Source organism: Hipposideros armiger, unplaced genomic scaffold (assembly GCF_001890085.2).
Source record: "Hipposideros armiger isolate ML-2016 unplaced genomic scaffold, ASM189008v1 scaffold_2, whole genome shotgun sequence".
Taxonomy (NCBI): Eukaryota; Metazoa; Chordata; class Mammalia; order Chiroptera; family Hipposideridae; genus Hipposideros; species Hipposideros armiger.
In genome coordinates this window covers 4405961-4419739 of record NW_017731352.1, presented here as the reverse complement: position 1 = coordinate 4419739, position 13779 = coordinate 4405961, and the positions used below count along the sequence as shown (strand labels likewise).

The following is a 13779-nucleotide window of genomic DNA, read 5'->3' as shown; positions in this document are numbered from 1 at the left end:
TTCCCTAATATCCATTCTCCTTTTCTTTCTTAATAATAGAACCCTAGATTTTTATACAGATAATACAATTGCCCAGAATAAAGATCCATTTTCTAGTCTCTCTTGCTAGAGGTTGGTATGACTGTTTTTGCCCTTTCTTCCTGTTGACCGGAATAGGGCACATTGGCTGTGGCTCAAGCAGCCATCTTGTGCCAGAAGGTAGAAGTCTATGCTGAGGATGGTGGATCACCAAAACAGGAGACTGGGTCCCTGATGACTTTGTGAGGCTACTGTATCAGCACTGGACCATTAACATTTTTAAAGAGAGATATAAATTTTTCTTTTATTTAAACTGTCATTTGGGGCTTCCTATAGCCCACAGGTAATCCTAATTCCAACTCAAATTCCATTAACTAGAGACTCATGTGATTAATAAGATCTTAAAAAATAATTCTGGGATGCTCCACATACATATTAAGAAAAAGTAGTTGATTTAATGTAATTTGTTCTTAACCTTTAGCTAAAGTCAGCCACACTGAAAGAAAGGTAGCTTTGCTGGTAGAGAAACTAAGTTCCAGAACATAAACTATTTTGCAGGGAGAAAGCAAGCTTGACTAAATTATCATTAAAAAGGTAAAGGCAGGTTGAAGGCATTCAAAAGAGAGAAGCAGGTAAAACAGGCCTTGCTGTATCCTCTGCCTAGTGTTCTACAAAATTTCCTTGGGTCTTTATAACACGTTCTCCATTTTGCTTAAGGAAAAAACCAAACAACCAAACAACCAAATGGCTTGTTTCTATTAGTTATAACCCAAAGAGTACTAACGAAGAACAGGTGATACATACAGGAGTGTCCCATTTATTCAGTATTATTGAGGCACAGCATATTCTGATAAGTAAGGTATTCCAGTAAGTAAAAAATTTATAGGTAACTTCAGCTTACCTTTTTCCCACAGCTGTCATTGAATGCAGCTTGGCATTTTATTTTTCAAAATAATTGTGTATTTATTATCATATTCAATTAAATTTTGATCCTCATTCTATTTATGATTTTCCTTGGAAGTTTTGAGACATTTTCAATTTACATATGAGGAAATTAATAGCCTGATTGTGTGGTTATTGTTTTTCAGCATGAATGGCCTGTAGGCACCATTCTGCACAGTTGTGCATAGACAGAAATGGAAGTAAAGAACTTTCTAGAAGGAGGTCTTTATGTGCAAGGCTAAAAGGGGTGTTTGCCCTGTGGTTTGAATTTGTTGCTGGGACCAATCAAAGAGACTGCTGTGTGTAACTTTGAGTTTGGTTTACACTGGGCTTCTCACAGTTACTGCAATCTGTAATCAAGCTCAAAAACATCCAAATGCAAAATGAGGTCTTTGATAGAACTTTCTAGAAAGAGGCAACAATATGAGTGAAGGCTTCAGTTACAAGTATTTAGCTAGGCCTTGAGTTATGGTGTTTTCAATTTTAGAGATGGAGCAAGTGGAAAGTAGTATCACTGTCAACCACTGGAGCTCCACCAATCAGGATTTTTGAGGGAGCCCTTCCCCACACGACCAGGCTCATTTCATCATCAGATATGCAATGGGGCTCTCTGCTATGCTATCACAAAAGTATAAATTTAATTTGTTTGGATTATTTATTGTCATTAATAGCTGGCTGTTCATATTGTGATTTTTATGCAATTGTGTATACAGTGTTTAATAATATATTTTAGCAGATACATTTGTCAACAATGTCATTTATATTCCTAAGCTCTTTCTTATAATTTGGACTGCAGTTTACATTAAGTTGCATGAAACATATTTAGGAGTTCAGAGTTATATATTTATTAACTTATATTCATAGTCAGTAAATGGTAGTTAGCCACCATTGAGCCTAAGTTGTTATTTTATGTTGTTGGATGGTTGTGTGTGTGTATGCATGTGTGTGTGTGTGTGTGTGTGTGTGTGTGTGTGTGTGTGTGTATATATAATTAATTTCAGGTGTATGAATCAGTGATAACACCAACAAGTCTACTACCCATCTGATACCATACACAGCTATTCTAGTCCCACTGACTATATTCCCTATGTTGTACTTTACATCCCATGACTACACACATATACATATGTATGTTTAGTTATAGTTCACATTTAATATTATTTTACATTAGTTTCAGGTGTATAGTACAGTGCTTATATGATTTATGTGATCCCCCTGATAAGTCTAGTACCCATTTGACACCATACATAGTTTTTACAATATTGACTATATTTCCCACACTGTATTTCACATCCCCATGACTATTTTGTGACTGCCCATTTAGACCGCCTAATCCCTTCACCTTTCTCACCCATTCCCCAACCCCCCTCCCATCTAGCAACCATCATTTTGTTCTCTGTAGCTATGCGTCTATTTCTGTTTTGTTTGTTCATTTATTCTGTTCTTTAGATTTCACATACAAATGAGATCATATGGTATTCATCTTTCTCAGCCTGACTTATTTAACTTAGCAAATATCTTCTCGGTCGATTCATGTTGTTGCAAATGGTAAAATTTCATTCTTCTTTATGACAGAGTGATATTCCATTGTATAAATGTACCACAATTTCTTTATCCAATCATCTAATGAAGGGCATTTCAGTTGTTTCCATGTCTTGGCTATTGTGAATAGTGCTGCAGTAAACACAGGGTTGCATATAGTTTTTTGAATTAGTGTTTTGGATTTTCTTTGGATAAATACCCAGGAGTGGAATTGCTGAGTCATAAAGTAGTTCTATTTTTAATTTTTTGAGGAATCTCTATACAGTTTTCTAAAGTGGCTGCACCAATTTGTAATCTTATCAATAGTGCATGAGGGTTTTTTCCTCCACATCCTCACCAACATTTGCTGTTGATAGCCATTCTGACAGAAGTGAGGTGGTTTCTCATTGTGGATTTTATTGGCATTCCTCTGATGATTAGTGATGTTGGGCATCTTTTCATATGTCTATTGGCCATATGTATGTCCTCTTTGAAGAAATGTCTGTTCAGGTCCTCTGCCCATTTTTCAATTGGACTGTTAGTTTCTGTGTTGAGTTGTATGAGATTTTTATAAATTTTGGATATTAACTCCTTATCAGATGTATCATTGGCAAATATCTTCTCCCATTCAGTAGGATGTCTTTTGGTTTTGTTGGCGGGCTCCTTTGCTGTGTAAAAACTTTTTAGTTTGATGTAGTGCCATTTGTTTATTCTTTCTTTTATGTCTCTTGCCCAAGGAGATATGTCAGTAAAAATATTACTAAGGATAATGTCTGATAGTTTACCTCCTGTATTTTCTTCTTACATCTAAATCTTTAATCCATTTTGAGTTTATTCTTGTACATGGAGTAAGAAGGTGATATAGTTTCATTTTTTTTGCATGTATCTGACCAGTTTTCCCAGCACCATTTATTGAAAAGACTGTCTACCCCAATGTAAATTTTGCTTCCTTTGTCATAGATTAAACTGCCATAAGGGATGGTTTTATTTCTGGGCTCTCTGTTCCATATTTCTGTTCCATTGATCTATGTGTCTGTTTTTATGCCAATACCATGCTGTTTTGATTACTATAGCCTAGTAGTATAATTTGATATCAAGTGGTATAATACTTCCAGCTTTGTTCTTCTTTCTCAAAATTGCCATGGCTATTTGAGGTCTTTTATGGTTCCATGTAAATTTTAGTATTATTTGTTTTAGTTCTGTGAAAAATGTCATTGGTGTTTTCATAGGGATAGCATTGAATTTATAGATTGCTTTGGGTAGCATAGACATTTTAACTATATTAATTCTTCCTATCCATGAGCATAGTATATGTTTCCATTTGTATCTTCTTTAATTTCTCTCTTCAATATCTTATAATTTTCTGAGTACAAGTCTTTTACTTCTTTTGTTAAATTTATTTCTAAATATTTTATTTATTTTTTATGCAATTGTAAATGGGATTGTTTACTTAATTTCCCTTTCTGATAGTTCATTACTAGTATATAAAAATGCAACCAATTTACAAGTATTAATTTTGTGTCCTGCTAATTTACTAAATTCATTTATCAGTTCTAATAGTTTTTGGTGGAATCTTTTGGGTTCTCTCTATATAGTATCATGTCTTCTGCAAATAACAACACTTTTACTTCTTCCTTTCCCATTTGGATGTCTTTTGTATTTCTTGTTCTTCTCTGATTGCTGTGGCTAGGACTTCCAGAACTATGCTGAATAAAAGTGGTGAAAGTAGGCATCCTTGTCTTGTTTCTGATCTTAAGGAGAATGCTTGTAGCTTTTTCCCCATTGAGTATGATATTAGTTGTAGGTTTGTCATAAACAGCCTTTATTACATTGAGATATGTTGCCTCTATTTCCACTTTGCTGAGAGTTTTTATCATATAGATGCTAGATTTTGTCTAATGCTTTTTCTGCATCTATTGATATGACCATATGATTTTTATTTTTTATTTTGTTTATGTGACATATCATGTTAATTGATTTGCGGATCTTGAACCAACCTTGCATACCAGGAATGAATCCCACTCAATTGTGGGGTATGATCATTTTAATGTATTGCGGAATTTGGCTTGCTAAGATTTTGTTGAGGGTTTATGCATCTATGTTCATCGGGGATATCGGCCTATAGTTTTCTTATTTTTTGTAATGTCTGTCTGGTTTTACAATCAGGATAATGGTGGCCTCATAAAATGAGCTTGGGAGGCTTCCCTCCTCTTCAATTTTTTGGAATAGTTTTAGAAGAATAGGTGTTAATTCTTTTTTGAATGGTTGATAAAATTCACTTGTGAAGCCATTTGGTCCAGAACTTTTGTTTGTTAGGAGCTAGTTGATCTCTGATTCGATTTTGTTAGTTGTAATTGGTCTCCTCAGATTTCTGTTTCTTCTTGACTCAGCCTTGGAAGACTGTATACTTCTAGGAATTTATCCATTTCTTCCAGATTGTCCAGTTTGTTAGCATATAGTTGCATGTAGTATTTTCTTAATTTTTTTGCATTTCTATGGGGTCCATTGTCATTTCTCCTCTTTCATTTCTGATTTTATATATTTGGGTCCTTGTTTTCTTGAAGAATCTGGTTAAAAGTTTGTCAATTTTGTTTATCTTTTCAAAAAAACCAGCTCATGGTTTCAGTGATCTTTTGGTTATTTTTTTTGTCTCTATTTCATTTATTTCCATTATGATCTTTATTGTTTCCTTCCTTGTACTTTGGGCTTTGTTTGCTGTTCTTTTTCCAGATCCTACACTCCATATTTGAGATTTTTCTTGTTTCTTTAGGTAGGTCTGCATTGCTATGAATTTCCCCCTTAAGACTACTTTCACTGTGTTCCACAGATTTTAAGTTGTGTTTTCACTTTCATTTTTCTCAAGGTATCTTTTGATTTCCTCCCTGATCTCATTGTTGCCTCATCATTATTTAGTAGCATGTTATTTAGCCTCCATGTGTTTGTGTGTTTTTCAGTTTTTTTCTTGTAATTAATTTCTAGTTCCACATCATTGTGGTCAGAGAAGACGCTTGATATGATTTCAATATTCTTAAACTTACTGAGACTTGTTTTGTGGCCTAACATGTAGTCTATCTTGGAAAGTATTCCACGTGCACTTGAAAAGAACGTATATTGTGCTGCTTTGAGGTAAAATGCTATAAAAATATCAATTAAATCTATCTGGTATAATGTGTCATTTAAAACTTTTCGTGTTGATTTTCTTTCTGGAAGACCTATCCATTGGTATCAGTGGGGTGTTAAAGCCCCCTACTATGATTGTGTTACTGTTGATCTCTGTCTTTATGTCTGTCAATATTTTTTTTGTATATATTTAGGTGCGCTTCTATGATGGGTACATATATGGTTACTAGGGTGATGTCCTCTTGCTGGATTGATCCCTTTATTATTATGTAATGTCCTTCTTTGTCTCTTATTATAGTCTTTATTTTAAAGTCTATTTTTTCCAGTATAAGTATTGCTACCCCAGCTGGTTTCTCATTTCCATTGTGTGAAATATCTTTTTCCATCACTTTTCTTTCAGTCTGTGTGTATCTTTCTATCTGAGGTGGGTCTTTTGTAGACAACATGTGCATGGGTCTTGTTTTCTTATTCATTCTGTGTCTTTTGATTGGATCACTTAATCCACTTACATTTAGAGTGATTATTGATAGGTACAGTCATCGCAATTTTATTATTCATATTTTTTACCTTTGCTTGTTTGTTTTCTCCTTTCTTCTGCTTAAAGGAGTCCTTTTGATATTTCTTGTAATACTGGCTTGTGGTAATGAATTTCTTTAGCCATTTCTTGTCTGGGAAGCTCTTTATCTCTCCTTCAATTTTAAATAATAGCTTTGTTGGGTAGAGCACTCTTGGTTGTAGGCCCTTATTTTTCATCACTTTGAATATTTCCTGCCATTCTCTTCTAACCTGCAAAGTTTTTGTTGAGAAATCATCTGACAGTCTTATGGGAGCTCCCTTATATGTAACTAGTTGTCTTTCTCTTACTGCTTTTAGGATCCTCTCTTTATCTTTAATCTTTGCCATTGTAATTATGATGTGTGTTGCTGTAGGCCTGTTTGAGTTCATCTTGTGTGGGACTGTTTGCACTTCCTAGGCTTGTATGTCTATTTTGTTTACCAGCTTAGGGAAGTTTTCAATCATTATTTCTCACAATAGGTCCTCAATTCCTTGCTCCCTCTCTTCTCCTTCTGGTACTCCTATGACACAAATGTGGTTACACTTCATATTGTCCCAAAAGTCCCTTAAACTATCTTCATTTTTCTTCTTTTTTCCTTTTTGTTGTTCCAATTGGGTGTTTTCTGCTATCTTGTCTTCTAAATCGCTGGTTCGATCCTCTGTTTCATCTTATCTGCTGTTGATTCCTACTAGTGTATTCTTCAGATATTGTATTCTTCATTTCTGACTGGTTCTTTTTTATGGTTTCTATGTTCTTTATGCTTACTATCTCTTTGTTGAAATTCTCAGCAAGTTCCATAAGCATTCTTATAACCAGTGTTTTAAACTCTGTCTCTGGTAGGGTGGTTGCCTCCATTTCATTTAGCTCTATTTCTGGATGTTTCTCCTGTTTTTTTATTTGGGACATGTTTTATTTCTATATTCTGGCTGTCGCTCTGAGTTTGCTTTCATGTATCAGGTAGATCTCTTACGTCTCTCAGTCTTTGCTGAGTGGTCTTATGTAGTGTGTTCCTGTGTGGCCCAATGGCACAATCTTCCTGATCTCCTGTGCATGTGTTCCAGAAGTGTCCCTTGTGTGTGTGTTGTGTGTATTCTCCTGTTATAGTTGAGCCTGGATTACTTTTGGCATGTTAGTGGGTGGGACTGACTCCCAAGCTGACTAACTGTGAGAGCTGGCTTCACCACAGTGTATGAGCTGCTGTGTGGGGGCTGACCCTTCTGAGTGCAGTTTGCCCCTGTGGGCTCTTGTGCCTGTTAAGTACACCCTTTGGGTATGCTGCCTGTGGGGCTAACCAGGTAGTGCTCTGGTGTGGTCTGAAGCCGGTCTCTAGGTGTGCTGTTTCTGGTGTCTCTTGGGAGGGGCTTCCATGCAGGCTTCTAAGTTGTCTTTAAAAGTGTGGTTTTTATCATTTTACAAATGCAGAAATCAATGGTTAAGTGTGGAGTTTATGTAGATTTATGACACTGAGGATTCCTTGGGTCCTTAGCTGCCTCTGGGGGTAATTTGAATTTTATTTGCAATATGTTTATTATCACTTTGTTTAAATTCTGGTCTGAGTTCTTTTTCAAAAATTTCCTTAAAAATAAGAAGCTTCAAGTGACAGGTGGGGAAATTAGTCATCTGGCTGAGCACTTGTCATTTTATGATAATAAATGATCTTCGGCCTCTGCAGTCAGTTGCCATTCAATGCAGTCTGGCACTTTGTTACGCAAAATAATTCTGGTGTAATATCCTTTTATTATCTAGCTATTTCAAATTTGATCCTGTTTTTTTCAAAAGCTTTATTTGAACTATTGTCTCCTTTTCAATTTACACATAAGGAAAATAATTGGCCAGAAAGCATACTAAGCATTAAAACTCTTTAATAATTTTAATGAAAACATTTTGATGTAAAACTTTCCTAAATAAATACTGTATACAAAGCATAGTAAGACTCTTTCATGTTGACTCACGGTTGCCAAAATGGTCAATTATTTTACTCTGCTTTAATACTGCAAAGTCTCCAGGAATATACACAGTCTACTGTGGTGAACACACATATTCATTCCTATGATGAGTAAACCCCATACTACTGTGCTTTCTCACCTGCCATTTATCATTTTTTAAATTATTGTCAGTATGCCATTGACTCTAATCTTCTTCATCTCATACATAATTGTGTAGCTAGTATTTTCGTTTCTTGGTTTGGCAGTGGTCCATTTTTCTCCCAAATGAAATCTTACACAAATTCCAACATGTAAAATAAATAAATGTGGATTTGTGCTGAGGAAGTCGAACAGAGGGTCCAGTGCCCTATTGCTAAGCCTCCATACCTGGACTCCAGTGCTAAACACCAAGGTAGCTGATGAAACTCCAGGCCACCAAAAAATAGTTTAATACCCTTGATCAAACCTAAGAGTGACTTCCTCTCTTAAAAGATAATATTTTTTTTTTTAGGAAATTTTATCTTGTATCTTGTACAGAAGGCAGTAACAACAACAAAAAAATTCATCATCTCAGTACTCCACAACCTATATTAATATAACAAACAAAAACAGAAATAAAACGTGTGTAAGATTTGAAAATTCAACTATAGAAAGGTTAAAAAAGAAAAAGCAATATCTTCCTCAAGCTGTGCATACCCTCCATCCTAATAAGACCCTTCTCCTCAAAGGCAATCACTACGAAGTTACTTGTAATTCCTTCCATAATGTATGTGTATATGTCTATGTGTGTAAATATATATATGTAAATAATGCTTTTTAAATAAAACTTTACAGACAGAGGTTTCATACTCTGTACTCTGTTATGTACTTTGTGTTTTTCACTTAATATATCAGCAACATTTTTAAAAATTAATTTTTCACAGTTGCATATCACATAGTTGTTATCCAAACTATGTAACTGCCAGATATCAGCAGAAGATTACTGTGGCTATGACTGATTATGTTTCTACTGTCTGTGGCTAAGCATAATGAGGCAATTTCCATGAGAAGCAGGGTGGTAAAATGCTCAGTCTTTCCTACAAACATCACTGGTTCCACAATTTATCTGCAATGGAACAGTATCCTCAAAATAATGTAAAAAATAGCCATGCTATAGCTCACTACAACAGAACTTAATCACCATCTGTAAAAACATTTCTATGAAAAAATGTATTTAGAGCTCCAACATGGAACTGGAAATCTCTCTCTAAAGGTAAAATGACACAGTGAGAAAAGCATTTGGTTTTAGATAGAAAAGACCTGGACTTTAACCCTGGCACTGTCACTACCAGTTTTATAACTTTGAGCAAGTTACTTAACTAAGATTCAGCTTCTCATATGTAAAATGGAGATAATAGTATATATTTCTCAGGTTGTTCTATGGATCAATTACATAATAGAACATTGCCTAGCACACAATAGGCACTGTTAAGTTCCTTTCCATTCCCCTACAAAGAGATTAGCATTTCTTGATTAGGTTCAAACTCCTGATGGAATATTGAAGAGCACGTGGCAGGAACAGGCTATGGACTAGAAATATGGGGAGACAGGGGCTAAGTTCAACTATTCTTGATGGTTAGAATGGGTAAAGGACCTAAATAGCTTCTTTTTTTTTTTAAAGACTTTATTGGGGAATTGGGGGAGGGGAACAGTGCTGGGAAATTTGAGGAAGGGGAACAAACAAGTTACTGTTCTTTTGTTCTTCACTCTAGTTGTGGAGGATGTTGCTTCACTGGCCCACATTGGTATTATCATTGTGCTCTTCCCGGGTGAGGCAGATCAGTCGCTGGCCTCTGGAGGGCCACTCACGGCAGCTCTTGGCAGCTCACACCGGCTGCTAGCCGCTCACGCTGGCTGCCGACCACACACGGTAGCTTATGGCAGCCCACTGTAGCAGGGGCTGCAGCCTACGCCATCACCGGCAACTCTCAGCAGCCCAGCTCCAGGTTGAGCTGTTGTTCACCATCTTAGCTGTAGAGGGTAGTGTCACTGGCCCTCATGTGGGATCCAAACCGGGGTCCTGCTGCTCAGAGCTGGTGTCCCAAGCCAGCTCTTAACCAACGCGCCACTCGGCCAGCCCCTAAATACCTTCTTGATTCTGACTAGTGTCCCTGTTATTGTCTTTTATTTACCCCCATCATGGGTACAGTAATTGGCCATCTCTTTTGCTTTATATTTATACTATTTGCTGCTTTCATTTGCAGTCCGACACCCACCTATGTCTAGCCAATTGCAAGACAGAATTTAGTCCTAGTTTCTCCCCCTAAAGATATAGGGATAAAAAATACCTGATATAAAAACAAACACCTAGAGATTGACTTCTGGAATAGCAATGTGAAGACCTCAGTGATCTCAATCTCCTTTTAAAACAAAGAAAATACGGGCAAAGAAACTATGTCAGAACTCCGGCATTTAATGAAAGCCACAGAATGAAGTGAAAAATCCAAGAGAAACTATTTAATCTCTATGCCCTTGAGAAAAACAGCAGCCTAGGCATGAGGTGGAGTATGGTCCAGATAAAACACAATTAATGAAAACGCCAGTTCCAATCCTGTCTCTACTGGTTAGGAGACCTTTGACTTTACTTTATCCCTGTGAGTTCAAGTTCATCTGATTTTTCCCCTTAATTACCTGTGAGAATTACATAATGTAACATGGTAACAACAACAAAATACTCATGAGTAAATGAATAAAAGTTATTTACCTAAAAAAAAGTCCTAAATCCAACATTTCTACCTTACACATAGAAGATATACTATTTGCAGGCAAACCAAACCATTTAAAAGCTTCAGGCTTTTGTTCCAACACTGTTTTACCTTTGCACAGTTATCATACATAAAAATTTGTAAAAAAAAAAGTGAAAATAAGGCCAAAATTGTAACAACATAAATCAAAGTGACAATATTGAAATTCTTCAACAAAGTACTTCTCTGCATTAAGCCTTAATCTTTCCAGTACATTTCTCAAAGGATGATTTCTCCTTCCTCTATATCAGTGTAAGCTGTCCCTCATGCTTAGCTGCTTTAGAGTATTCTTTGTTTAAAGCACCAACTATACACTTATAATGCCTTTCTTCCTCTGATTTCAAATATCATTTTAAAAACCGATCTTAACCCAAATGATCTAATTTATACTGTACTATGAACTTATTCTCCCAAATTTATATACAATGATGCAGTATAATGGATTTACTTGGATTGTGCTTTTAAATCATCGAAAGTAGCTAACAATGACTTTCCTTAATTTTAATTAAATTGCATGGGGGAAAAGTGCAAACATTAATACATGTTTTACGGGCTGCCCGAGTGTCTCAGTTGGTTAAGAGCTCACTCAAGAGTGCGAGCTCTGAGCAACAGTGTCGCTGGTTCGATTCCCAGCCCAAACTGAGCTGCCGCTGAGCTGCCAACAGGTGGCAGGATGGCTCAAACAAAAATAAAAAAATAATAATACATGTTTTACTAAGAATAAACTCCTACCTTAGGAGAAGTGGAGAGATCTCTTCCTGAAGAAACAACTGTGTTTTCATTTACTCCTCCTGTCTTTGGTGAGATGGCTGGTGGGGCTGGGGCTTTTCTTTTCACTCTCTTTTCAGTTTCCAGTTCTTGAATTGGATTTACCAAATTATTTGGAGGTGGAGTTGGTTTAGGCTCATAAAAAGGATTTGATCTAAATGAAAGAAGAATTATTAAATATCTCTTAAAAATTATATGTCTCAATAATATTTTGTTTCTAAGATAATAAAATATGTTCATTTATAAAACTAGAAAATACTGAAAATATGGAAATACTCAAACCAGTGATAACCTACAATTTGGAAACAATCACTGTTAATCTTGTGTTTTGTTAAATATTAATAGTAATTTTTTTTTCCTTTTAAAAAGTATTTATTTTTTTAACACAAGGTTAACTCAGCTCTTATTATATACACACCCTAGAAAAATGTTTTTAATAATAGTAAATACTATATATTCACACCCAAAGGAAAAACAAATTAGATGTGGCAATATTGGTTTGTTTTTTTATGCTCCTCACACCAAATATCTTTTTCCTTGCATTTCATCCCTTCCTCTGTGTCAAATTTCCTTCTCATTAGGGAATGTCTTTTAGAAGTTCATTCAGTGAGGTTCTATTAATAATAAATTCTCCCAAGAGTTGAAAGTGTCTTTATTTCAGCCTGATACTTAAATGATAGTTTAGCTGGGTAGAGAATTCTAGTTGTCAGTTAATTCATCTCAGCACTTTGAAGATATCAGTCTGTTGCCAGCCTATTATTGCTCTTTCATAAGTCTTTTTTTTTTTAATCTCTGGTTGCTCTTTATGTCTGTTTTGAGCAATTTTACTATGCTATGTCTAGGTGTGAATTTCTTTTAATTTATCCTGTTTGAGGCTCTATATTTCCTGAGTCTAAAGATTCATGTGTTTCCTTATTTATGAAAATTATCAGCCATTATCTCTTTGATAGCCTCTTCTCTATTTTCTCTATTCTCTTTTTAAAAAAAATCTTACTAGATATATGTTGAACTATCCCCTTCAAAATTTTACAAATTTTTGTTCCTCCTATGCTATATTGTGGGCAATTCCCTCACATTTATAATCCAGTTAACTTTTCTCTCTTCATCTATGTCTAATATAATGAATTTTTAATTTCAATAAGCTCTTTTTGCACATGGCTGTGTGTATAATACCTCAGGTACAGAGATTTGAGTCATTAATCATTTAAACATATTTATTTTACAGTCCTTATCTGATAAAATTATTATTTGACAAAGTTCTTGCATATATAATCCTGGTGTTTCTTTTGTCTCCTGACTCTTTCTCTTAGTAAACTGTTTCCTTATGTGTTTTGTAATTCTAGATTGTGAGTTCAGAGCTTAATCTGAGGAAATCCTTTGTAATCAGAGCTGGGAGTGCCTCTCTTCAGAATGTTTTATGAATTGATGTACTTGCATTTGCCAAGTACTTTAGAAGGCACTTTATGTTACTTTCTTGGCTTCGAGGTTTCCAGACAATCCTGTCAATATAATGTCAAATCCATATGAGGGTGGCCTGTGCTTAAACTTCTAAAACTTTTTCTTTTTCTCTACCTAGAGTCTAGGCCCAGGCACAAAATCTTCCTTGTTAACTCTCTTTATGAGTAGATGGATTTTTTTTCCCCTCATTAGTTATTTATAAACACAAGTATCTGGTGTTTATGATGAATACTCTTCCTTTTATACAATAATGAACTATTATTCTGTTTCTTATATTTTTAGTTTGTTGTATTTTATCAACACTAGTTAGTTCCCAGAGTCCAATATCCTGTGTGCATAGTAACAGTAGAATTTCTGAGTCTATAAAGCTAAGGACTAGGTCACCCAAATACCGTGATTATACCAAGGGAATTCTACCTAAGTAATATAAGGCCTGAACTGGGGCTAGCCCTCTGTTTCAACTGTGCATGTTCTTTGAACTACAACAGTACCAGACTCACTTAGAACCAATAACCAATAACACCTCTGTCTAAGGATTAACATATATAGTCAGGTCACACGAGACTCTGGTTACCAAGTATATATAGATCAGAGATGGGAAATACATAATAGCTGTGATAGCGTTCTCACTCTGCACTCACGGCAACAATTAGAATCATGTGACTCCTTCCCACTGAGCTGGAATAAG

General features: G+C 35.4%; 1 protein-coding gene across 8 annotated transcripts in view; it reads right to left on the bottom strand.

Annotated features, from left to right (window-relative positions):
- Positions 1-13779, bottom strand: part of EHBP1 (EH domain binding protein 1) — a 322290-nt gene that overhangs the window by 165877 nt on the left and 142634 nt on the right. For all 8 annotated transcript variants that reach the window (XM_019634942.1, XM_019634858.1, XM_019634995.1 and 5 more), the window contains one exon: positions 11598-11787. In XM_019634942.1, coding sequence (XP_019490487.1) covers positions 11598-11787 — 190 coding nt within the window. The remainder of the gene's footprint in view (positions 1-11597; positions 11788-13779) is intronic.